Raw genomic sequence first — 27,521 nt, 5'->3', positions numbered from 1 at the left:
GTCTTGCAGCCAGTGGAGGATGAGAGACAGAGAGGGAGAGAGAGATCCGTCCGGCGATGGATCCGAGCAGCGCGCACGCGGTGGCAATGGCGGCGCTGGCGTCGCACCACCAGCTGAAGCCGTCCCCGGCTCTCTTCCACTCGAGCTCCCTGGGCCTGCCTCCCGGCGGGGGCCTTCCCCCTCCGGCGGTGGTGGATCCCATGTCGCCGGCGGTCCAGCAGGCGCGGCGCGGGCCTCTCGAGCAGATCGACCCCCACCACCCTCACTACCTCACCTACTACCCCAACCCAAACGCTTACCCCTACCAAGACCCCATCAAGACCATCTTCATCTCCGGCCTCCCCGACGACGTCAAACCCCGCGAGATCCACAACCTCTTTCGCCGCCGCTACGGCTTCGAGTCCTGCCAGCTCAAGTACACCGGCCGCGGCGACCAGGTGCGCCTGATCCTCCCTCCTTTCCCCTTCCGCCGCTGCCACGAAGAATTCACTGCTCTCCCCCGCCACAAAGAATTCACCGCCCGCGGCCGGAGATAGGCCACAAAAATTAAATATTTTCATATTCGTCTGAGTTCATTTGACAGAGGTCTATGTTGTTCATGATGTTTTCTCTTTTCTTTTAAAAGTTGAGTTTTGTTGTGCACAGGTTGTTGCATTTGCGACTTTCTTTGACCACCAATCTGCAATGGCTGCAATGGAAGCACTGAATGTGAGAAGTTTGACAAATCCATGTTCTTCTCCTGGTTTCATTTGTGTAAAACTGACCCAAGTGGGTAACCACAAACTATTGGTGGTCCTCTTCCAGGGTACATCCTTCGATCCTCTGACCAGTGCAACATTGCATATTGAGCTTGCAAGGTCAAATTCACGGACCAAACATCCAAGAGGTACTAGCTTGCAACCCATGCTTTTGAAGTTGCTGCAGCTTCATTCTGTTAGAAAAGGACTATCCAAGGGTCTGTTGTTGAGTGTGCATGCTGTGATTTGCACCGGACATTGAGCTAATCATCAAAAAAGTGATTGGAGGAAAATCTTGCTTATTTTGAAGGTAGTGGTGCTTATGCAGTAATTGATAAGAGAGAGAAGACATCTAAGGATGGTCAGGAGAACTGGAGCAATGATGGTATGTGCTGGTCATGGGCTGTTTGAAATTTGCTGCTACATATTGATTGGTTCACTGTTTGTTGATGGGAATTTCATTAACATGGTGAATTAACTTTTCTGCTGGTTTATGGTCATACAATTTGTGCGGTAGCTTTCTGTGTCTATTGTTTTTATGCAGTTACTGGAAAATGCACTATCTAGACTTCACATAGAGAGACACTCACAACAACTTGCTACTATAGCTCACTTCACACATTTTTGGCACATTTTCATACTCAGGAGATGGCGTAACTGATGACCCGTCGAGCAACAAGAGTGGTTTACCATCAGCACAGAGGTGTATTGCACTTTAAATCACACAAAATTGTTAAGTTGCTTGAAATTTTTAATATCTAAAGTTGGTGCTTTTATGATCATTGTGCCATGTAACTGTAACTTATATATATATTTCATGTTTTTTGCTTATAGTTACTGATCTTCATTTGTGTGAATTTCTTGCTGCTTATGTTAGTGGAGTGGCAGCTGGTGATCTCACTAGTTTTCAGGACAATAACTCAGCTACATTAATTGTAAGTGATTTTTCCTAGCATAGTAGTGCCATCATATTCCATTAAGGTGACAAAAGTGTTAAGTGTATGCATTTCATTGTCTTGAGTTCTGAAAATAATATCTGTTCAACACGTTCCTCTCTAAGCTGTGTTCTGAGCATGTGCATGTATCCGTTCATTATCTCGTATGCTCTCCATGAATGTTATCTTATATTTCTGGTGTATTTACAGGACCACCAGGAGAAGCCCGTATCAGGGGAAACTGCACCTTGTTCCACATTGTTTATTGCAAATCTTGGCCCAACTTGCACTGAGCAAGAACTTAGTACTGTTCTATCAAAGTAAGTTCTAGAAGTTTTTTATTTTTTGGTATGTTTTCCTTGATACTGTACGTATCCCATTATCTCCAATGTATCTTGTCCCCATATATGCTAGTCCCCGGGCCTGTATCTGATATTCTATTTTGTATCTGGTGATATAGCTTGTATCCTTGATTTTCATTTCTGGCTATTACCAGCTACACTTTTCTTATACTTTCCATCAGCTACTGAGTTGTGAGTTATTTTTTTACTGCTGTAAGGTATCCGGGATTCCAGATTCTTAAGATGCGGACAAAAGGTGGAATGCCTGTGGCTTTTGCTGATTTTCAGGTGCTGCTGTTGTTTATCTGAAAATGCTAATCTTTGTTCTGTAGGCTTATTGTGTAAAGTATATGAAGTTTTTTAATTCATTGTGATCTTTTACATTTGCTCTCTTTCTTGCTGTTGGCAATTGTCTTGGATGTGATTATAGGGGTGGGTCTGGAGAGATTTTTTGGTAAAAGAATTGACGGTACCAAATATGGAGCTTTTATTTTGGACTAAAAGAAATCATGGAATTTTGAGTTGTTTGGTACACGTGCGACAGTGCGAGTGTTAGAAAATCTGTATATGGGTTTGATCACTTGCTAAAGATATAAAGATAGAGTTAGGATGCAGTCTTTGCAAGTAAGTGTGTGCATGCGCGCTTGTCACATTGGGGTCATAGGTACCACCAGGATGTACCTGTCCATTCCTGTCCTGCCAATGGAAAAGGGGAAGATCTTACAATGGGATGTCTACTCATTGGTTATTCTGAAACCATAGTGTATCTTCCATCTTGACTTGATTGTGTGTGTGTTCATTAGCATGAATGTACGGCAGTCTTTCTTTTTTCAAAATGCATCATACTTTTTTTTATAAATTTTAACCATAGTAATAATTGGTTGTGCTTTTCAATGCTTGTAAGAATTTGGTTTTTCCATTTCTTTGTAAAACTTTACTAGAATTTTTTAAATCTTGGTATGAATTACTTGACATTAGGACATCAAGGAGCCAATAATTGTTCATAGCTCCTCTTTGTTTGCAATTTTATTGAGAAGCACAACTTGTTTGCACTTACCTTTCAGTCTATGTCACAGGGACTCGCTAAACTGGGTGCGACATGGGTGCGGGTGCAGCACCCGGTGCAGTCAATATAACCCTGGGTGCGGTCAACCCTCACTCAGGGTTATATTTGTACAAAATGGACTTGGTCAACTTTGACTGAGTCCGTTTTGGACCATTAAAAAATTGTGACCCTTGTTTTTTTTTTATTGTTGGTGGAAGAAGAAGAAGAAGAAGAAGAAGAAGAAGAAGAAGAAGAAGAAGAAGAAGAAGAAGAAGAAGAAGAAGAAATAAGAGGAGAAGGAAGAAGAAGAAAAAAAAAGAAAGAAAGAGAAGGAAGAGGAAGAGGAAGAGGAGGAGAAGGAAGAGGAGGAGAGGGAAGAAGACGAAAAAAAAGAGAAAGAAGAAGAGGAAGAGAAGGAGGAGAAAGAAGAAGACAAAAGAGGAAGATGAAGGGTTGGACCTTCACCTCCTCCTCCTTTTCTTCTCCTTCTCCTTTTTCCAATCTGCCAGAGAGAGAGAGAGAGAGAGAGAGAGAGAGAGAGAGAGAGAGAGAGAGAGAGAGAGAGAGAGAGAGAGAGAGAGAGGTTTCGTGCCCCCCACCTTTTTATTAAAAAAGGCGGGTCTGGAAACCCAAAATGAGAGAGAGAAAAGGGGGTTTCGTACCCCACCTTTTTATTAAAAAAGGTGGGTTTGGATCAAGTGTGGATCTTAATATAGATCCACACTTGATGTAGACCCAAACTCTCTCTCTCTCTCTCTCTCTCTATATATATATATATATATATATATATATATATACACCCTCCCGGACCCCCGCACCTAAATTTTTTTTAAAGTGTCACATCGCCGCACCCGCACCCGCACTATGTGACATAGCTTTCAGTTTTTGTTTGTGTTGTTTGGTTAATTCTGGGGTCAGTTTAGATCTTTTATTCCACTGGCTGGAAAGAGGGCTAAGAAAGATGGTTAACTGGGTCAGATTGTTGATCATGTCAAAATTTTTGAAGAATTGTTGGATGATGAGTAAATGACCTAATGTTCTTAAGTCAGTCCAACAGGGAAGAACATTACATGGTTATTCTCATGATGTTAAGGTACGCAGAATTAGTTTGTCTAAATGACACTTGTATGGGTGTTGGTGGTGCACACAGGTAGAAATGCCAGGCTTTGAAAAACTAGATATGCAGACACATCTACTGATATTTATTCAATGAAAGTAACTTTGGAATTTGATTTGTAAAAGTGGTTTAAACTGGTCACACAATGCATAAGAGACTAGTACAGAATTTTAGTAAGCTTTAAGGAATCTTCAACAAGAATATGGTGAAGGAAAAAGATACTGAGCAGATTGGAATATCAAGGGACTCGGCAGAATAGATCAAGACAGAAAAAAGATGGAAAAGAAAAGAGACGTACTTATGCAACATGTGCAACTGCTATTTATTCACATATGCACAACAAAAAAAGAAGCAAAGAAGAAGCACAAAGAGAAGCACAAAGCGAAGAGAGGAGAGAACTGAAACTTCATTAGTTTTGAGAATAAGAATCTACAACTAGAGATAGGGGACATCCCCTCTAAGGCTAAAATACATAAGTACCCCTAAAAAGAATGAAATGTGCAGATAAATACAAAGAGGGTATAACACACTGAATGTAATACATATATGACACATGTCTCAATACTCCCCTTGAAACTTGAGATGATTCTAGAGGAATCATCCCAAGTTTGGAAAAGAATGTGCCAAAGTGCAAAGGAGTAAGACCTGTTGAGCACATCTGCAATTTGATTCTTAGAGCTCACATGCTCAAGAGAGATAACTCCATCTTCATAGGCCCTCCTTGTAAAGTGACAAACTATCTCAATATGTTTATTTCTTTCATAAAATTTTGAATTCTTTGTAACATGAATGACAGTCATATTGTCACAATATAAGAAGGTTCAACCATCGATAGAAACTCTCAACTCTCCCAATAGCCATCTTATCTAAATAATCTCAACTGAAACCTGAGCTATAGCTTTGTATTTAGCTTCAGCTGTATATAAGGCAACTCTTTGTTCTTTCTTATTTTTTCATGAGATTAGAGAGCTCCCAAGAAAAATACAAAAACCAGTAATAGAAAGACGATCTCAGGTAAAACTTTCAAAATCAGCATCACAAAAGGCTTTTATATCTGTGGATGATGATGATGATGAAAAGAACATCCCATAGTGCATGGTGTCCGTCACATGTCTAACAATCCGGAGTATCGCAACAAGATGAACTGTCCAATCCGGAGTATCGCTACAAGATGAACTGTCTTGGGGAAACTCAAACTGATTAACCACATGAATAACATAAGTGATATCCAGTCTAGATATAGTCAAATATATTAGGCTTCCGACTAAACTGCCTATATACCACTGGATCGTCTAGTTCCACTCCATCTGAAGCTCTTAGCTTAACATTAGCTTCCATAGAAAAATTAAGCTCTTTTTGAATCATATGCTAATCTTGCCTTTACAACCAAATCAGTTGCATACTTATGCTTTGACAAGAAAAGTCCTGTCTTTGAGTATGCAATCTCTAAGCCAAGAAAGTATTTTAGATTTTCCCGATCCTTTATCTCAAAGATGTTGGCTAGTTTCTTCTTGGTATCATCTACCTTTTACAAATCATCTCCTTTAATGATTATATCATCAACATATAAGAGTATTATGCACTTCCTTTAAGAGGAAGATGATACAAACAAGGCCGGTTCATGGTAACTCTACTTGAAACCAAGAGATCTGACAACAAAACTGAACTTTTCTAACCAGACTCAAGGAGATTGTTTGGGCCAATACAAGGCCTTCTTCAACCCACATACGCTACTCTACTCTCTGGATATACATCTCATCATCTATGTCACCATTCAATAAGGCATTCTTCACATCTAGTTGCCAGAAGCTCCATTGTGTCACTACAACTACTACAAGCAAAGTTCATATGGTGGTCATATGAACCACAAGTGTAAAGGTTTTTGAAAAGTCGGTTTCAAACTATTGGTTGTAAATCTTTTCTACTAATCTTGCCTTATATCTCTTGACCGGCTCATCAACCTTAAGCTTGATCTTATAGATATTTTATTGTTATAGAGATAGAAAATCGAGGGATCTGGGTATGGATAGATGTATCAAAGATGAAACACAAAGGGTTTTAGTTAAAGACGAGGAGATTAAGGAGAGATGAAAAGATTATTTTGATAAGCTATTTAATGGAAGTCATGCTCAGGATCTTGGAGATTTCTTCATTTTTTTTTATGAGATGAACCGTGACTTCATGCGCAAGATTCAAAAGAAAGAAATTGCAGAGACTTTGAAGAAAATGAAACCAAGAAGGGCAGTTGGCCCAGATGGTATATCTATCTAGGCTTGAAAATGCTTAGGTGAGAAAGGTTTAGAATGGTTGGCAAATCTTTTTAACAAGATTTGGCGGACACATAAGATGCCTAATGAGTGAAGGAAGAGTACTTTGGTTCCTCTATATAAGAATAATGGTGATATACTAGATTGCACAAACTATCGTGGTATAAAACTCATGAGTCATACTATGAAACTTTGGGAGAGGGTGATTGAGTATAGGTTGAGGAAGGTTGTCATGATATCGGAGAATCAATTTGGTTTTATGACTGGAAGATCAACTATGGAAGCTATACATCTTCTTAGACAACTTATTGAGAGATATAGAGAGAGGAACAATGATTTGCATATGGTTTTTATTGATTTAGAGAAGGCATACGATAAAGTACCTAGGGATGTTCTCTGGTGGACAATGATGAAGAAAGGTGTTTCTCTCAAGTACATTAGTATAATTAAAGATATGTACGAAGGAGTAGTAACCAATGTCCACACTTGTGGAGGGGTGACAACCAATTTTCCTATAACGGCTGGGTTACATCAAGGATCTGCATTAAGCTCTTTCCTATTTGCTATAGTGATGGATGAACTTACAAGATCAATTCAAGAAAATGTGCCGTGGTGTATGTTGTTTGCTGATGATATTGTTTTGATTGATGAGTCTAGAGCTGGGGTTAATGCTAAGTTAGAATTATGGAGACAGACATTGGAAGAAAGAGGTTTTAAGTTGAGTAAGAGTAAGATAGAATATATGGAATGTCAGTTTAGTAAGCAACGAAGTAGTGATGGGAGTGTAGTGAAGCTTGGTGAGCAAAAAATACTGGTAGATGACTGTTTCAAATATTTGGGATCTATCATTGAAAAGTATGGAGAAATTGATGGAGATGTAAATCATAGGATAAAGGTTGGGTGGATGAAATGAAAAAGTGCAACTGGAGTGTTGTGCGATCGTAGAATGCCATTGCGGTTGAAGGAAAAATTTTATAGGATGACTATTAGGCCCGCTTTACTATATGATACATATTGTTGGGCTGCCAAGAGACATCATATTCAAAAAATGAGTGTAGCTGAGATGCGTATGCTTAGATGGATGTGTGGAAATACAATAAAAGATAAGATTCGAAACGAGGAGATATGTAAAAAGGTAGGCGTTGCATCCATTGAAAATAAGATAAGAGAGAATCATTTACGGTGGTTTGGACATATTCGGTGAAGGCCTAATGATGCTCCAGTTAGAAGGATGAAAAAATGGGAAAATATATTAGTTAAAAGAGGTCGGGGTAGGCTTAAGAAGACTTGGATGGAGATGATAGGAAATGATATGAATGCTTTGAACCTCACCGAGGACATGGCATTGGATAGAAATGATTGAAGGAGAAGGATTCATGTGGAAGACCCAGAATGATTTTCTTTTTTGGTTCATATCGCCGACCTCAATTGTTTTGGGATGAAGGCTAGTTGTTGTTGTTTGTTGTTGTATTGTTATATATATATATTTTGTCAACTTTGACCGATCAACTTATTCCTTTAAAATTTACAATCTTATATATATATATATATATATATATATATATATATATATATATATATATATATATATATATATATATATAGCCGTGTCCCCGTGTTCAAAATTTTTGAAATTGCTCTACACCTTTATTGCACCCGTACCCGCACCCATGTGACATAGGATACAACTAATTTCAAAGCCACCTAAACTCTCAGCAAATACCAAATATTGCAATCTAGAACTAGAAATGTGACCTAGTCTCTGGTGCCACAAAGCTAACTCATCCATAACTGAAGCTCCTAGACTAACTCCATACTTCTTCTGAGAGCTCATGTCCAACCAATCCAAATAATACAGATCTCCCCTCCTATGGCCAATTCCAATATTTCTTCCTGATAGTTGATCATGCACAATACAATCAACAAGAGAGAAGATAAAATTATAGTTAAGCTTTGGTAATTTGGCCAACATAAATAAGATTCATTGCAAGAGAAGGGACATGATAAACTTGTGAAGTATTCAATTAACTCTTAGGACAAGAATTGTGAGTAACATACCTAACTTTGGATACAGTCATGGAGGAGCCATCTGCATTGCAAAAAATACCATTACAAGGCTGACAATTAGCTAAAATGGACTCGTGAGCATTCATGTGGCATGACACTCTTGAATTTATCAGCCATCCAAGAGGATTACCAAAAATAACTGCACAAGCAATATCATAAGAGAAAGTGGGAACAAAAGAGAGGTTAGAAGAGGGAGCAATAGTGAATGACTGAGTTAAGAGCTACAACTAGAGAATCTGATGTTGCATCTGCCACATCAAATCTAAAATCCGTAGACCTCCCATAGGTAAGCTAGTAGGATGAATCTTTCCATTATCATCCATTTGCCCATTCTTATCCCTAGGGGACTCTTTCCAATGGACTGAGTTGCAAAACCTCCACCCTTTTTAATGCAGGGCAAAATTGCTTGTTATGCCCAATTTCTTTGCAATAGTGGCATCTCATACTACTCATGCCATCCCTCGATGCTTTTGAAATAGTAATCCTTTCGTTAATGAATTTACCATTCTGACAAACGGAAGCACGTGTTCCATCAAACTTCAATGGGTCAAGCTAAATCCATTCTTCTTTTTCCATCACAGTCACAACCCCTAAGGGGTTGTTTGATGCGGCGTTCCGCGCGTCGCTCAGAACGCCTTGTCGAACAAACAAGGGATGCGGTGGATGCATGGAACGCGTCTGCCACGTCCTTTTTATCATGTTATTTTCGTTCCACCCCCTGTTACAGTTAGCACAGGGATGGGGGAATATAAAAAAAAAAGTTGGGGAAGGGGTCCCCCGACTCTCTCTCTCTCTCTCTCTTGCAGCCAATGGGGTGAGGCCGGCTGGGGTGAGGAGGCATTGGGTGAGGTCGGCGGGGGTGAGGAGGCATTGGGTGAGGCGGCGTTGGGTGAGGCTGGCAAGGGTGAGAGCGACGTTGGGTGAGGCCGATGGGGGTGAAGCGGCGTTGGGTGAAGCCGACATTGGGTGAGGCTGGCGGGGGGTGAGGCTGGCGATGGGTGAGGCCGGCGGAGGTGAGCCGGCATTGGGTGAGGCCACGTTGGGTGAGGCCGGCGTTGGGGGTCACCGGTGCCGGCGGTGAGGTGCCGATGACTTCTTCATTCCTCTATCTCTGTGTATCCCCGTTCTTCGTTCCTCTCTCTTTGTCCGCACACAGCGTAAAACAAACGTTAGAGACAAGGAGCACAACCTCTTGTACAGTCGAAACAAACATTGTACTTGGTACAGTTGTTACATAATGAGTGTTTTGTCTGTTTTGTTTGTTCATTTCATCCAATCCTGGACAAGCCATGTAACGCCCCAAAATTTCAACTTTCAAACCTTTCATAAAACAGGCAAGAGACTAAAAGAATCTCTTTATTTCAGAGTTGGTTTAAGAAATAAGCGGAAGCCCATCCTTTTGTTAATTTTAGAAAGGCAAGTTGACCACTTTGGGCACGTTAGCTGAAGAACCAAAACATACAACCCATGCTACTTGAAAAAGGCACTTTCATTAAAAGAAGGTTCCAAAAGTACAAAATTCGGATGTCCCAAGGAAAATCCATTACAAGACCCAAAAACATCAGGACGCGAGCTAAGAGCAGGAAGAAGAGAGTCTTGAAACCATCTTGCCATCGCGCCATCGCCCGTGAAGTGCCTATTCATCACCTGTACCCATAGACTGGGTTAGTTTCGCTAAAGAAACTAGTAGGTGCACAAGATAGACTACAAGGAAACTGAATTATGTACATTTCATTCAGTAGGTTACGCAGTTTAAAGTAGATAAGCAGTTAAACAGGTAAGCAATGCAAGCAGATAAATAGTGCAAACGCGTATGTAGTGCAAGCGAATCAGTAGTGCAAGCGAGTCAGTAGTGCAAGCGAGTGCAAGTGAGTCCAAGTGAGTCAGTAGTGCAAGCGAGTGCAAGTGAGTCTCACTACTCAACCACCAGTGTGAACAGACTTTATGTTTCGATATTACTGGCCCGCGGGTACGCGCAGGCAAAACGTAGAAACAACTGAGACTAGTTCGGGCGTCTGTTATTCTATGTATTTGAATAACCCGAAAAGCTAGTTGAGTCCGCTCCAGAGGGACGGCTTTAGCCGAGAGAGGATTCCCCGAAGGAGGCAGTGCCACGGATGCATCCAACTTCTGCAGAAGTTTTGAGCTAACTATTGTAGCCCCTTTCCCCTAACTCCAATGACTGGGGAGGCCGGATCATTGCCCGTAGGGTGGTTGTTAACAACCTGTCCATTGGAGTTTGTACCGTCCTGTCCTCTCCCTTGACAGACCACTTGAAACGAACAGGTACGTTAGGGGTTGCTTAACTAACGACCCACTCTATGCTGTAGTCTTTAAACCACTCAAGCATCTTGCCTGTGAAGGCGAATGTGAGGCCATTTATGTGATTTCAGCATTGTGCATTTCGCACTGTTCGTGGTCGCACGACCGTCTCATCCGATCATCGCAGTACTAGACGTGTCGTGCACGACTACAAGTACTCTAGGATGAAGGGGGTATAGCTCCTCAAAAGAAGCCTCAACAGGAGTGTTTCACAAGGATGTAAAGTTTATCAACTTTACTATATCCTTTGAAACAGCAGTACCTTGTGCCAACATTATGCCTGCGATTTTCTAGAACCTCATCCGCTATCGGGGTATCTACATGCCTCGCATGACTCGACACCGGCCTCGATAGACGGGATACATGTTTCTCAACAGAACCTCCAACTCGTCTGCAGGACTGCATACTTAAGGAGTCAGGATCCTTGCAAGGTATCCCCCTCCTTAGACGAGGATGTAACGCTAGCTCCCATCTCAACTCTCGTCGCAAGAGAGAGAGGTGAATGCCTGAGGATGCCTTTAAGGCATATGCAAAGAGCAAAAACCTATGCGGCATCTGCAATAGCAAAGCAGTAATAATACATACAAAAACAAGAGCCTAGGCGCAAAGCGCGGCGACAAGGTAAAGGCGGTAAGCAGAAGTGCGACACTGAACCTCGCCACGATGCGTGACGGCACATACAAACCATAAGCAAGAATGCAACACGAGATCTCGACGTGATACACGATGGTAAGTATAGACTGACATAAGGTAAAGGGCAAGGATCGTGAAACCGCGTCCTTGAGTTAAGTGCATACTCGTATAAATATATATATATATATATATATATATATATTTGTATATATATATATATATTCATTTTATTGATCGTTTTTAGTTTAATTGAACTTAATTCAATTATCCAAGTCTTTCGTACAATCTTCCCCTACCTTGGAGGGTTACGAGCTTGCCGACGTCTGCGGACGTACACAATTGACGGCTCGGGTCGCGGAGCGCGAATGAGATCCGTCGTAGCTGCGAATATGCGATATTAACATGCAAGCCCCGACAAAGCAAAAGCAAGGCAAAGACTCAACTTCTCCAATACATAGAGTTGGGGCCAACGGTCCCAAATGACTCAAAACCAAAAAGGATGGGGCAGGGCCAAATGAGCCTTGCCGCCCAAAGAGGGATGTAGTCAATGTGAGCAGATGACTCACGTTCACTAGGAATTCCTCGCTGGAGATCAACAATTGTAATAATCTGTCCCCATTACGATGTAGCTTCCAAAGATTCCCCGGGTCTGTCGACCAAGGGTATAGGCTTGCGCACAAAAGGGGCAGGGGATCGGCCCCTACTGGCAAACAAAAAGGCAGGGGCCGATGGCCCCTGTTAGCAAACAGAAAGGCAGGGGCCAATGGCCCCTGCTGGCACACAGAAAGGCAAAGGCCGATGGCCCCTGCTGGCAAACGAAAGGCAGGGGCCTATGCCCCTGCTGACCAAAGAAAGGCAGGGGCCATAGGCCCCTGCTGGCAAACAAAAGGCAGGGGCCTATGCCCCTGCTGACCAAAGAAAGGCAGGGGCCATAGGCCCCTGCTGGCAAATGAAAGGCAGGGGCCTATGCCCCTGCTGACCAAAGAAAGGCAGGGGCCATAGGCCCCTGCTGGCAAACAAAAGGCAGGGGCCTATGCCCCTGCTGACGAAAGAAAGGCAGGGGCCATAGGCCCCTGCTGGCAAATGAAAGGCAGGGGCCGATGGCCCCCTGCTGGTGCAAAAGAAAGGCAGGGGCCATGGGCCCCTGCTGGCAAATGAAAGGCAGGGGCCGATGGCCCCTGCTGGCGCAACAAAAAGGGGCAGGGAGGAGGGGCTCGACCCCTCCCCTGCCGTAGCAGAGAGCAGGGAAGAGGGGCCCAGCCCCTCCCCTGCCGTACGGAAGTAGGGAGGGGGCTCCGCCCCTCGCCTGCCGTACGAAAGCAGGGAGGAGGCTCAACCCTCCCCTCCCTGTGCAACGAAGAACCGAGGGGGGGGGGGAGGAATGGGAGAGAGAGAGAGAGAGAGAGAGAGAGAGAGACGGAAAAAAAAGGGAGAAGAAGAGGAGGGAGAACGTACCTGGTGGTCGGCGGCGGCGGCGGAGAGAGGTCGCAAATGGCGGCAGCAGACGAGCGAGGGAGAGTCGGGAGGCGGTGAGGGAGAAGAGACAGCGAGGGGGAGGGTTTCGTATTTGAAACCCCCCCTGCCTTATCTTTTTAAAGGCACGAGGGAGGCGGTGCCTCCATTGGGTCCGGGTCGGGTCCGGGTCCGGGTCCGGATCCGACCCGAATCCTAACCATTTTTTTTTTTTTTAACGGGTTGTTACATCCTACCCTCCTTAAAAATAATTTCGTCCGCGAAATTTTTATTCCTTACACTGGTCAAAATACAAGTCAGGGTATTTTTCCCTGATATCCGACTCGGGCTCCCATGTACATTCATTTATTCCATGGTGTTGCCAACGTACTTTTACAAGAGAAATCGTCTTCGATCTGAGCACTTGGTCTCGACGGTCAACGATTGCCACTGGTCTTTCCTCGAACGTCAAGTCCTTTTGGATATCCACATCATCATAATGAATGATGTGTGATGGGTCGTGAACGTATCTTCTCAGCATAGATACGTGGAAGACGTCGTGGATCTGAGCGTACTGAGGAGGCAGCGCAACACGATAAGCCGCCTCACCGATCCGATCCAGGATCTCAAAAGGTCCGACGAACCGGGGACTCAGCTTTCCTTTCTTCCCAAAACGGAAAACGCTCTTTGTAGGAGATACCTTAACAAAAACCATATCTCCTGTTGAGAACTCCCGCTCTCTACGTCGACGATCAACGTAACACTTCTGCCGACTCTGCGCGGTACGCAAACGTTCCCTGATCATCTGCACTTGCTGAGTATAGTGCTGTAGCACTATAGGTGAATCTAACATCCGCTCACCAACCTCATCCCAGTAAACAGGTGATCGACAAGGCTTCCCGTACAAAGCTTCGTACGGGGCCATACCGATACTCGCATGATAACTATTATTGTACGCGAATTCTGCCAACCCGGTATGAGAGTCCCATTCTCCCTTCCAGTCTAACATGCACGCTCGCAGCATGTCCTCCAAAGTCTGAATCGTGCGTTCAGATTGTCCGTCGGTCTGAGGGTGGAAAGCGGTGCTGAATTTCAGTTTCGTGCCCAAGGCCAACTGCAGTTGTCCCCAAAACCTGGAGGTGAACCTCGGGTCACGATCGGAGATGATTGACACAGGAACACCGTGCAATCTCACAATCTCCCTGACATAGAGATCTGCCAAGCTGTCCAGGGACTGACTGAGCCGAATAGGGAGGAAATGCGCCGATTTAGTGAGTCGATCCACGATCACCCAAATCGCATCGTGTTTCCTCCGCGTCCTTGGCAAACCGACGATGAAGTCCATCGTGATGTCCTCCCACTTCCATTGTGGAATCTCCATCTGCTGCATCACTCCGCCTGGTCGCTGGTGCTCGATCTTAACCTGTTGGCAAGTCAAACACTTCGAAACGTATTCGGCTACGTCCCGCTTCATTCCACTCCACCAATATCTGCGCTGCAAATCTTTGAACATCTTTGTGCCGCCCGGGTGAATCGTGTACCTGGACTTGTGGGCTTCAACGAGAATCTCATCTCTCAAAATAGGGTCTTTTGGCACCCAGAGACGATCCTTACGCCATACACCTCCTTCCTCACTCAGACGAAAGGGGGTATCGGCCCGCTGCGCTAGAGCCTTCAGCTTTTCGTACTGCTCATCGCTCTTGACTAACAAAGATCCTAGATAATAGCTCAGGTTGAGCTACCATGCTGGAAAGACTGATCGAAACTGGAGTGACTGCAAACGGTTCCCACGATATCAAATCCTCGATCAGCTTCCACCCCGCAAATAACAAATTAACGGAAACGCTGGGAGACTTGCGGCTCAGAGCGTCGGCCACAACGTTCGCTTTTCCCGGGTGGTAGGACAAGGTAAAGTCGTAATCCTTGAGGAATTCCAGCCAACGCCGCTGCCTCATATTCAGCTCCTTCTGTGAGAACAAATATTTTAGGCTCTTATGATCTGTAAAAGCCTCGAACCGCTCCCCATACAAATAGTGCCGCCATATCTTCAATGCGAAGACCACCGCTGCTAACTCCAAATCATGAGTCGGATAATTCTTCTCATGTATTTTAAGTTGGCGCGATGCATAGGCGATCACTCTATCGTTCTGCATTAAGACGCAACCCAAGCCTGTCCCGGAAGCGTCGGTGTAAATCACGAAGCCGCCTTGACCCGAAGGTAAGGCCAAAATAGGAGCAGTCGTAAGACGTTCCTTCAACATCAGAAAACTGTTCTCGCACATGTCGTCCCACACGAACCTAGCTTCTTTCTTCAGGAGTTGCGTCAAGGGTAGAGAGATCTTAGAAAAGTCCTAGATAAATCTTCGATAATACCCAGCTAATCCAAGAAAACTCCGAATGTCACGAACATTCCTCGGTTGCTGCCAACTGAGTACAGCCTCGACTTTCGCTGGATCCACGGACACACCTTCCTTGGAGATGACATGTCCCAAAAACATGATCTCCTCGAGCCAAAACTCGCACTTAGAGTACTTAGCGTACAAACGCTCCTTTCGCAAAGTTTCGAGAATAACTCTCAAGTGCTCACGATGTTGCTCCCAGCTATCGGAATACACCAAGATGTCGTCAATGAACACGATCACGAAGGTGTCCAAGAAGGGTTTGAACACCCTATTCATGAGATCCATGAACGCTGCAGGAGCGTTAGTGAGTCCGAAGGGCATGACCGTAAATTCGTAATGCCCATACCTGGTCCGGAAGGCCGTCTTGGAGATATCATCTCCCTTAATTCTGAGTTGATGATACCCAGATCTAAGGTCGATCTTTGAGAAGATCTTGGCCCTCTGCAACTGATCGAACAGATCCTCGATGCGTGGCAACGGGTACTTATTCTTTATTGTCGCCTGGTTGAGCATCCGATAGTCGATGCACAATCGCAAAGATCCGTCTTTCTTCTTCACAAACAAGACAGGAGCTCCCCAAGGCGAGACGCTGGGGCGGATGAATCCCTGATCCATCAACTCCTGCAACTGCTTCTTGAGCTCTTCGAGCTCGGCTGGTGCCATCCGATATGGAGCCTTAGAAATTGGCGCAGTACCCGGCAGCAACTCGATGTTGAACTGCACCTCACGAGGTGGAGGAAGGCCTGGCAGTTCCTCCGGGAAGACGTCTGGAAAATCTCGCACAACCTCCAAGTCTCCCATCGAGACTCGCGTCGGCTCGGACTGGACGACACTAACCAGAAAGGCAGTGCATCCCTTCCTGAGGTAGCTTTGCGCCTTCAGCGACGAAATCAACTTGCTTGCCCGAACAGGTTTCACGATCTTGAATTCCACCTTGGGCATTCCCGGGGGAGACAAAACAATCTTGCTATCTCTGCAAAAAATCTTGGCATGATACTTGTGCAGCCAATCCATGCCTAGGATGACGTCAAATTCCGTCATCACTAGCAGGATAGCACAAACCGGTAAATGCCAATCTGCCAGGACTACGTCCAACTCTGGTACGTAGGTCGCACAAACAGTATTTTTTCCAATCGGGTTATACACTTCAAGGGTATTATGTAAGGGTTTTACAGGTACGCGCAAAAACTCGGCAAAATTTACCGAAATAAAAGAGTGTGTGGCACCACAATCAAAAAGCACAAAAGCCGCTTGGTTAGCGACAAAAAGGGTACCTTGCACTAGGTCGCCCTTGGTCAGCTGCTCGGCCTTGGCTGAGTAGACGCGTCCCGGTGCCCTCCTTTGACCGCTCGCCTGCGGTTGCGGCGTCTGATACTGCTGTTGGGACTGTGGTGGCCGAGGGAGCAGAGGTGCTCCGCTGGTCTGCCTGGCGTCGTCAGCCGCCTTTTTGCGACAGTCGCGCGCGTAGTGGCCCATCTTGCCACAATACAGGCATCCGCCTGTGTCGAGCGGGCACGCCTGCCCGATGTGGGATCGACCGCACCTGGGGCACACATTGCTCGTCTGCTGCCTGGCTGGAGGGTTGCCCTGAGGCCGCTGACGCTTCGAAGGAGGATATCGTCTCCTTCCTCCTTCGCTCTTCACAGGAAGGAACGATCGTTTGCCTGGGTCACCGGAAGGTGTCTTCGGCTCACCACCCGCAGCGGGTGGCCTCCTGCCCTGTGTACTCTTAGTGCGCTCCCAGGCCTCACTCAGGAGGGTGGCAGCAGCAACTGCCGCAGAGAAGGTCGAGGGCATGCTGGTTAGGACCCGATGCATGAGCCCCTCCTTTAGCCCCCGAACAAACTTTCCTGCTCGCTCGCGATCATCCGCGAACAGGTTGGGACAATAGGGTTCTAAGCGCTGAAATTTGGCGATATAATCCGTCAAACTCGAATTGCCTTGGCTGAGCTCCAAGAACTCCACCTTCTTCTTCTCCCTCGCATGAGGCGGGAAGTAGTTCCCCAAGAAAGCCTTTCTAAAAGCTTCCCAAGGAATGGGCGAAATTCCCGAAAACTGCATACTCCGGGCCATGTCCCACCAACTGCGGGCATTCTCCTTCAGCCTAAAGGTCCCGAATAACGTCTTCTTGTCATCGGGCACTGACAAGACCTCGAACACTCGTTCCACCTCCTTCACCCAGTTATCGGCCATGTCTGGGTCGGGCTTGCCATCGAAGGTCGGGGGGTCAAGCTTCAGGAATTTCTCATACGTCACTGCGGTATGCGGCTTCGGCTCAGAAACGGGCGCTGGTTCCCTTTGAGAACGAATCTGGTCTCGCATAGCCGCTGCTAGGGAACTTATGGAATCCAACACGAATCCCCGCTGATCTGACCAATCGTCAGCAGACCCTTCATTCGAGTTTCTTGCCATCCTTGGAGTAAACAAGGAATACCAATAATTAGAATTTTCAGGAGGCTCGAAATAAGCCAGAAACATAAGTACTATTCATGTTTAACATGAGTAGTTTAGGAAAACCCAGCAATGCTGGTACATAAGCAGAACGCGTCAAGCCTCTTAGCTTAACAATGCAAAAAAAACACCTACTAAGCAAAAAGAAAGGTATACTCACAGCGCGATGCGGATGCTCAATGGTCAAGAATCCTTACTTCCCTTAGCTCTGATACCAAGATGTAACGCCCCAAAATTTCAACTTTCAAACCTTTCATAAAACAGGCAAGAGACTAAAAGAATCTCTTTATTTCAGAGTTGGTTTAAGAAATAAGCGGAAGCCCATCCTTTTGTTAATTTTAGAAAGGCAAGTTGACCACTTTGGGCACGTTAGCTGAAGAACCAAAACATACAACCCATGCTACTTGAAAAAGGCACTTTCATTAAAAGAAGGTTCCAAAAGTACAAAATTCGGATGTCCCAAGGAAAATCCATTACAAGACCCAAAAACATCAGGACGCGAGCTAAGAGCAGGAAGAAGAGAGTCTTGAAACCATCTTGCCATCGCGCCATCGCCCGTGAAGTGCCTATTCATCACCTGTACCCATAGACTGGGTTAGTTTCGCTAAAGAAACTAGTAGGTGCACAAGATAGACTACAAGGAAACTGAATTATGTACATTTCATTCAGTAGGTTACGCAGTTTAAAGTAGATAAGCAGTTAAACAGGTAAGCAATGCAAGCAGATAAATAGTGCAAACGCGTATGTAGTGCAAGCGAATCAGTAGTGCAAGCGAGTCAGTAGTGCAAGCGAGTGCAAGTGAGTCCAAGTGAGTCAGTAGTGCAAGCGAGTGCAAGTGAGTCTCACTACTCAACCACCAGTGTGAACAGACTTTATGTTTCGATATTACTGGCCCGCGGGTACGCGCAGGCAAAACGTAGAAACAACTGAGACTAGTTCGGGCGTCTGTTATTCTATGTATTTGAATAACCCGAAAAGCTAGTTGAGTCCGCTCCAGAGGGACGGCTTTAGCCGAGAGAGGATTCCCCGAAGGAGGCAGTGCCACGGATGCATCCAACTTCTGCAGAAGTTTTGAGCTAACTATTGTAGCCCCTTTCCCCTAACTCCAATGACTGGGGAGGCCGGATCATTGCCCGTAGGGTGGTTGTTAACAACCTGTCCATTGGAGTTTGTACCGTCCTGTCCTCTCCCTTGACAGACCACTTGAAACGAACAGGTACGTTAGGGGTTGCTTAACTAACGACCCACTCTATGCTGTAGTCTTTAAACCACTCAAGCATCTTGCCTGTGAAGGCGAATGTGAGGCCATTTATGTGATTTCAGCATTGTGCATTTCGCACTGTTCGTGGTCGCACGACCGTCTCATCCGATCATCGCAGTACTAGACGTGTCGTGCACGACTACAAGTACTCTAGGATGAAGGGGGTATAGCTCCTCAAAAGAAGCCTCAACAGGAGTGTTTCACAAGGATGTAAAGTTTATCAACTTTACTATATCCTTTGAAACAGCAGTACCTTGTGCCAACATTATGCCTGCGATTTTCTAGAACCTCATCCGCTATCGGGGTATCTACATGCCTCGCATGACTCGACACCGGCCTCGATAGACGGGATACATGTTTCTCAACAGAACCTCCAACTCGTCTGCAGGACTGCATACTTAAGGAGTCAGGATCCTTGCAAGGTATCCCCCTCCTTAGACGAGGATGTAACGCTAGCTCCCATCTCAACTCTCGTCGCAAGAGAGAGAGGTGAATGCCTGAGGATGCCTTTAAGGCATATGCAAAGAGCAAAAACCTATGCGGCATCTGCAATAGCAAAGCAGTAATAATACATACAAAAACAAGAGCCTAGGCGCAAAGCGCGGCGACAAGGTAAAGGCGGTAAGCAGAAGTGCGACACTGAACCTCGCCACGATGCGTGACGGCACATACAAACCATAAGCAAGAATGCAACACGAGATCTCGACGTGATACACGATGGTAAGTATAGACTGACATAAGGTAAAGGGCAAGGATCGTGAAACCGCGTCCTTGAGTTAAGTGCATACTCGTATAAATATATATATATATATATATATATATATATTTGTATATATATATATATTCATTTTATTGATCGTTTTTAGTTTAATTGAACTTAATTCAATTATCCAAGTCTTTCGTACAATCTTCCCCTACCTTGGAGGGTTACGAGCTTGCCGACGTCTGCGGACGTACACAATTGACGGCTCGGGTCGCGGAGCGCGAATGAGATCCGTCGTAGCTGCGAATATGCGATATTAACATGCAAGCCCCGACAAAGCAAAAGCAAGGCAAAGACTCAACTTCTCCAATACATAGAGTTGGGGCCAACGGTCCCAAATGACTCAAAACCAAAAAGGATGGGGCAGGGCCAAATGAGCCTTGCCGCCCAAAGAGGGATGTAGTCAATGTGAGCAGATGACTCACGTTCACTAGGAATTCCTCGCTGGAGATCAACAATTGTAATAATCTGTCCCCATTACGATGTAGCTTCCAAAGATTCCCCGGGTCTGTCGACCAAGGGTATAGGCTTGCGCACAAAAGGGGCAGGGGATCGGCCCCTACTGGCAAACAAAAAGGCAGGGGCCGATGGCCCCTGTTAGCAAACAGAAAGGCAGGGGCCAATGGCCCCTGCTGGCACACAGAAAGGCAAAGGCCGATGGCCCCTGCTGGCAAACGAAAGGCAGGGGCCTATGCCCCTGCTGACCAAAGAAAGGCAGGGGCCATAGGCCCCTGCTGGCAAACAAAAGGCAGGGGCCTATGCCCCTGCTGACCAAAGAAAGGCAGGGGCCATAGGCCCCTGCTGGCAAATGAAAGGCAGGGGCCTATGCCCCTGCTGACCAAAGAAAGGCAGGGGCCATAGGCCCCTGCTGGCAAACAAAAGGCAGGGGCCTATGCCCCTGCTGACGAAAGAAAGGCAGGGGCCATAGGCCCCTGCTGGCAAATGAAAGGCAGGGGCCGATGGCCCCCTGCTGGTGCAAAAGAAAGGCAGGGGCCATGGGCCCCTGCTGGCAAATGAAAGGCAGGGGCCGATGGCCCCTGCTGGCGCAACAAAAAGGGGCAGGGAGGAGGGGCTCGACCCCTCCCCTGCCGTAGCAGAGAGCAGGGAAGAGGGGCCCAGCCCCTCCCCTGCCGTACGGAAGTAGGGAGGGGGCTCCGCCCCTCGCCTGCCGTACGAAAGCAGGGAGGAGGCTCAGCCCTCCCCTCCCTGTGCAACGAAGAACCGAGGGGGGGGGAGGAATGGGAGAGAGAGAGAGAGAGAGAGAGAGAGAGACGAAAAAAAAAAGGGAGAAGAAGAGGAGGGAGAACGTACCTGGTGGTCGGCGGCGGCGGCGGAGAGAGGTCGCAAATGGCGGCAGCAGACGAGCGAGGGAGAGTCGGGAGGCGGTGAGGGAGAAGAGACAGCGAGGGGGAGGGTTTCGTATTTGAAACCCCCCCTGCCTTATCTTTTTAAAGGCACGAGGGAGGCGGTGCCTCCATTGGGTCCGGGTCGGGTCCGGGTCCGGATCCGACCCGAATCCTAACCATTTTTTTTTTTTTAACGGGTTGTTACAAGCCATCAAACAAACCCTAAGTACACAATATTTTTCTGCATAAAACCAACGATAACAGAAATAGAATAGCCATGAACAAATCAAGACACAACCAATCACCACACCATGTGCACCAACACAAATGCAGCTACACATGCCACGATATACAAAATCAGATGCACACACAATAAAACAGTCACTACTACCAAATCTGCCTCTCAAGATACCAATGAGATGCAGCCAATAGTAACGATGTAGGAACCAGCAATACTAGCCCAAACTCACAGTTCAGTGTGAAAACTATCACCAACTCCAGTATGTACTACACAAAACAATCATAGAACAACACACCCACTGTGCTGCCTATCACAAAGGACAATAAAATCTAACCACAACGAGTCAAACTCTGAAAAACACCATCTCAGCCAAGTGTAGTCGATGCCAGATAACCCAAAATCCACAATAGTATGCAATTCACAGCGCACTCACAAATCACACTAAATTCAGATTAAAAAGAAAGAAAACCATTACTGCCTCTTGGGAACCACCTAAAACACTATAAAACTTCTCCAAATCTCCAAAACTCATAACCGAACTGATCATAATGGTTAGCACACTAAAAAACGACCCAGATACAACTAATCCAAGTCGTCTACAACCCCAAATAAGACCAGAAACAGTGAGACTATCAAATCAGAACAGAAAAAACACATTACCGCCTCCTCGGAACCACCTAAAACACGATAGAACTTCTCCAAATCTCCAAAACTCATAACCAAACTGATCGTAATGATTAGCAAACTCAAAAATGACCCAGATACAACTAATCTAAGTTGTCTACAACCCCAAATAAGATCAGAAACAGCGAGAATATCAAATCTGGACAGACCAATACCCTCTTTACAGAAATTTTCCGAAATTCACAGAATCCAATCTGGCCCCAAAATTCAAGATTCTTGATTCTCTGAACTTCTAAAATCAAGAACTTACAAAGCCCTATCTCAATCAAGCAAAATCCAAACGATCGTACCAGCCGAGCAGTGCCGTCACCTCCTTTGGCACACATTTTGAGACAGGGAAACAACACACCAGAATTAATCCTTCTTTCTCTCCTATGTGCAGCTTCGATCCTTTGTTTGGTTTTAATATGGCTCTGATACCATACACATATGCACAACAGAAAAAGAGCAAATAATAAGAAGCACAAAGAGTGAAGAGAGAACTGAAACTTCATTAGTTTTGAGAATGAGAAGCTACGAGCAGAAATAGGAGACGTCCCCTCTATGGCACAAGACAAAAACAGTTAACTCTATTCTCTACCACTAAGGCTAAAATACATAAGTACCCCGAAAACAATGAAATGTACACATAAATACAAAGAGGGGGTAGCACACTAAATGTAATACACTTATGATACATAAGTCTTAACACTATTAAACCATTTTGAAGTGTTCAAAAACTCATAGTTGGCAAACCTGGCCAGTTGACTTGGGAATCACCCAAGTTGACTTGGATCGGACCCCAAATGGGTCACCAATTCAGGTTACTAATCCTAATGCCGATTATAAACTTTTTATCATGCATTTTATGATTTTAATGTACAATTCTTATATAAAGGCACTTGTTATGAAGAATCTAATACTGTTCAATGAAAAATGTTAATGATCATGTATAGTTATATGTTTCTGTAACTTAACTGTTGACATATTACAGCTTGAAGTTTAGTTATTTCCATGTCTTATTCATGTGCTTACACTATAAAATATAGAGTGCTGATTCGTCCGAGTCACTGAGTCAACCCGTTGATTCGTGAGTCAAGGGTTGGGCGATCTGAGCCCGAGTCACGAGTTGACCAACTATGGTCCAACTATGTCGAACACTTAGTGTTGAAAAATTGGAGCACAAGCACCGTCTCCTGACTCCTGAAGTGTTAGAGATTTTATTTCTTCTCATCATGTGGGTTTACAAATTTTCATGTTGAGCTATCTTACCATTTCCTGGTTTATATGATGGGTTGAAAAGCTTCTCTTCTTAGTTAGCGTCTTTGTTCCTTCAAGCAAGAAAAGTACCATAGATGGAAATACAGAACCTCTCTCTCTCTGGCTTGATCTGTCAACCTTTATCACATAAATATTGTACATCATCAACATTGTTTGACGTATAGACTTGACAAACTGGATTAAATTTTTTTATGTTGATCAGGTTGACTTGAGTGAGTCTGTTATGGATCCATTTCCTACAACTGAATTCGCAATGATTCCCCTAGCTGAAGGAAAGTGAGTGCCTCCAAGAATTTCTCGATTAGGAGCAAAGAACAAGTCTTTATTAGATCAAGAATGAACTATATAACCTCTAGAAATCTTTCAAGAGAAGCTACCTAAGAACTTACACCCATAGACACATGGCTATATCTGGGCGAGGCAAAATCTCAGGATGTTAAAGTTTTTTCAATAAATCTCACGACAATCTTTGTATTTTAAAACTAAAATGAAAAAGTTGGAAAAATAGAAAAAAACAGAAATGTTGGACAAAACTTCCTTGTCTTCTCTTCTTCCTTCTTTACTTCCTCCTCATTTCCTTTCTTCTGTCTTTCCTTCCTTCCTTCCTTCTCTCCTTCTTTCCTTTCTTTCTTCTTCTTTCCTTCCTTCTCTGCTCCTTTGTTCTGCTGTCACAGGGCTAGAAGAGGCGAAATCTCACCTATAATATTGTGATATTATCACAATATATATAAATTTTTTATATTTTCAAAATATCGCTATATTTTCCCTTCAATAAAGGTTTTTTTATTTTACAGCGATAATATCACAATATTTTGAAAATATCACCGATATATGTGGATATGCCTACACCACAAGTTATTATTTGAACCCTTACAAAGAACCATATCCAACTACAGTTTGGACTTCTTATTGGACCCACTTATTTTCATAGCAGAGATCCAACCTGATACAAGTACGGCCTATACAAATGCTCATGACCATGCCAAAGTGAGGAGTGTAACATTCTCTATTCCTTCAAAACATGCCTTGTCCCCAAGGAGATAAACCTCAAAAGGCGTGTTTATACAATTTTTTCATCATCCACATACTTGGACTCTTCTTTCATCATTGTGCATCACATGTAGGGCTCTATCTCCGAAAAGGATGAGTGCCGAACTTCATTTGGCACATTTTTGGCATTTTTGGTGACGGAACAAGTGCTCAACCTTGGCCGCACCAACTGAAGTAAAGCAATGTCATGTCTGCTAAAGAAAAATAGATGCCAATAACGTGCAGATACTAATTTGATGCTGGTAATTGGGCTTCATATGACACCCTCTCCTAGCAATTTGGAGGACAGTTTTAGAGCATTTTATGATATTGCATTCTGATTATGGTCTGCCATTAAGCTATCAACACACACATTAAACAATTATGTTTGAACCTGTCCATTCCCTAAGAACACAAGCAAATATTCGCTTACCTTGCTTTTCCTTTTCAAAATCAGCACATGTTGTCATGGCACTTGTAAGGGTGACTGCTTCATGCTGTAGGCTCAGATTTGTAAGAGACAATGATCAAGTTTACTTTGAAAGTTAAATTGGTCAAATCTAACACAACTGTTCCTTGTCAGATTGATTTTCCTTGGAGCCTGCTGGTAGAACTAATGCTGGACATGTTCATGAATCCATAAACTGTCAATTGTGACCTTATTATGCATGCCTTGTTAGGCATATATTCATCTGCATAACACATTTTCATAATGGAAATGTTTTTCTGTGTTTATGAGTTTGTGATTTTAGGGCATCTGTGGGTATGTTTTCCTGATATGCATACGACTGTAGGCACATATATGATTTTTAGATGGAAATCTGCTCGGACAATTCTTCTTTATCAATAATCTTAAGGCACATTTTTTTCCTAAAGGAAAGTGTACATATTTGCTTTCTAGTAGCTCATAGTTTTTGTCTATCCCTGTATTCTTTGTTATTGGAGCTTGCAAGTGCCTGGCGGCAAACATCCTTGACAAATGTGTTCTTAGTTATCCCGTCTTTCTTATTTTTGCTGTTGTCACCATTCAATTTAATAATCATGCTTTATATGAAAATTCTGAAATGCCTCCAAAAAATTTAAGTAACCCAAATGTAGCCTAGTGTTTGGATGGGTATCATCGTGTTGGGCTATTTTAGAATTGACTAGTTGAGGCAGGAGACTAACATAAGGAGTCTGCAAGTTTATATAGTGGTTTCTGGGATTACAGAAATGTCAAATCTGGTCTTTATACACTGCCTTGAGCTGAGTAAATGCTATTTCTTTCTGAGAAATCTGCTTTTGTATTTGAAAAATCAAGAGTCTAGTAAATTTTTATTTTATTAGTTAATCCATCTAGAACCCCTGAAATTTTTTATGATTTTAACAACAAATCTTATCAATACAAGCCCCGTCATTTGATGTATGTTTATCATTTATTGTGTGTCCACGAGAAATTTCCAAATGCTTTTCAGCAGGATCCCTGTTTCTTTTTTGTGCTTACTGTTGGTATCTTATGTGCTGCAGGATGTTGCGTGTTCCACCGAGGCCCTAAGGTCTCTTCAAGGTTGTCTGCTTGCCACTTCGGATCGTGGTGGAATGCATTTGGAGTATCCTTCCTGCAACAATGGCTAACCTTTTTCTTAGTTGTGTATTTCATTCATTTTCTTTCAGAAAGCATAAAAAATGTTATTTCTTAACCTAGTTCTCCAGATATGCTAAGTCAAAAATGAGGAAAACCAAATGAATAAGGGAAGCCATCCTAAGGAGATACATCCGACTTTTACAAGGGCTGTTAGCGGTGAATTAAAAAATAGTTTCACCGACTTGTCATATGAATGCTGCATTTGTCATCCATCATCCATGTTTATCTGCCATGGATGAGTACAATAGGCCTCTTTATGTTTTGTTTGTCTGAAGTGTGTCAAGTTTGGTATGCATAATGACTGCTGCTGTTTCACTACTTTTAGCTTGGTAAAGGAGGTGCGGTTTCGTAATTGTAGTTGCAATAGTCATGTCTACCAGTTATCCTAGCCAATTAAATTATCTGTTGGTTTATGATCTGAGTTTTGGTTCTCATTGTTGATGATTTATATCGTCGGTAATATATAAGCTTTTATATGGTTGACCTAAATAATGATCATGTCCAAAATCTAGCAATTGCCATGCTTGAAGGAGACTAGGAAAAGTTTATCAAAATTTTACATCATAAAATTGTGCAGCCATTTTTTCAGCGTGAAATCTATAGTTTGAAGATATTTTCAACGGAAAATGATTGTATGGATAATTTGACTCGATTATCTAAAAACTTTACAAATTTTTTATATTCTTTTGATGTTCAAAATCGTAAATATCCAACATCGGTAGGACCTTTTTACCCATTGCAACTATCAATTGATGCCTTATTGCGATAAAATTGTACCACTTGTTGACTAGGTTTAACTCACCTAATTTATTTGTGAAATTGAAACCACCAAAATTGTAAATATCATATTCTTTCATATATACGTCAATATTTTGCATAAATATATTTGTGAAATGCTTCTTGTAAGTATCTTACTTTTTCGCATATTTCTTGAAATTACATAAATGTATGTGTGAAATTTTACTTAAAGGGAACCAATAAAATTACAAATATTCTACTTAAATATTTATGATTTTTTTATTCTATGCAAATTTTTTACTCCGCCTGTGTATAACTGTTTAGTTATACACTGCCGGTCCCAAGCCTGGATAAAGGAGGAGGGTTGCGGTAGGCCTATGACAGCCAGCATAAAAACTTAGTCATACCCTATGAAAATGAACCAATATGAGAATTTCGTTGGGGCGTTCCCTACTGAGCGACGCACTGTACTCTCTAGGCCCGGAGGCAGTGATAAATGGGCAAGGGTTGCTAGGTCGTCGCCCAGAAGTGACGCGTCACACCGGCGCCCGGGTGTGGTGTCAAATAGGCAAGGGTTCCCTCACTTTGTTGGACGGGTGGGGGTAAAGAAGTTAGTCCAAGACCATAAAATTAGGTTAGCCACTTGGAATATAGGGTCTTTAACTGGTAAGTTGGTAGAGTTAGTAGATGTTATGTGTAGGAGAAAGATTGATATTTTATGTCTACAAGAGACCAAATGGGTAGGTGAGAAAGCAAAAGTGATAGAACCTTGGGGATATAAGATTTGGTATACAGGAATAAATAAG

At 43.8% G+C, this 27,521-nt stretch overlaps 1 protein-coding gene across 2 annotated transcripts; it reads left to right on the top strand.

Moving 5' to 3' along the window:
• Positions 1-26,398, top strand: LOC149820237 (uncharacterized). Of its 2 annotated transcripts, none has more exons than XM_089983721.1 (10): positions 1-437; positions 646-708; positions 805-886; positions 1,048-1,122; positions 1,383-1,440; positions 1,615-1,672; positions 1,883-1,992; positions 2,232-2,301; positions 25,860-25,942; positions 26,046-26,398. In XM_089983721.1, the coding sequence occupies exons 1-10, from the start codon at positions 57-59 to the stop codon at positions 26,077-26,079; spliced, it is 1,014 nt and encodes a 337-aa protein (XP_089839847.1). In that variant the 5' UTR covers positions 1-56; the 3' UTR covers positions 26,080-26,398. The 2 variants fall into 2 exon arrangements, with proteins under 2 accessions (XP_089839847.1, XP_089839846.1); XM_089983720.1 differs by having other exon boundaries at positions 6-437; positions 1,386-1,440.
• Positions 26,399-27,521: the final 1,123 nt, after the last annotated feature.

This window comes from Nuphar pumila, chromosome 12, assembly GCF_984573655.1.
Source record: "Nuphar pumila chromosome 12, dmNupPumi1.hap1.1, whole genome shotgun sequence".
In the NCBI taxonomy this organism is placed as follows: domain Eukaryota; kingdom Viridiplantae; phylum Streptophyta; class Magnoliopsida; order Nymphaeales; family Nymphaeaceae; genus Nuphar; species Nuphar pumila.
This window is presented reverse-complemented; position numbering and strand designations above follow the sequence as displayed.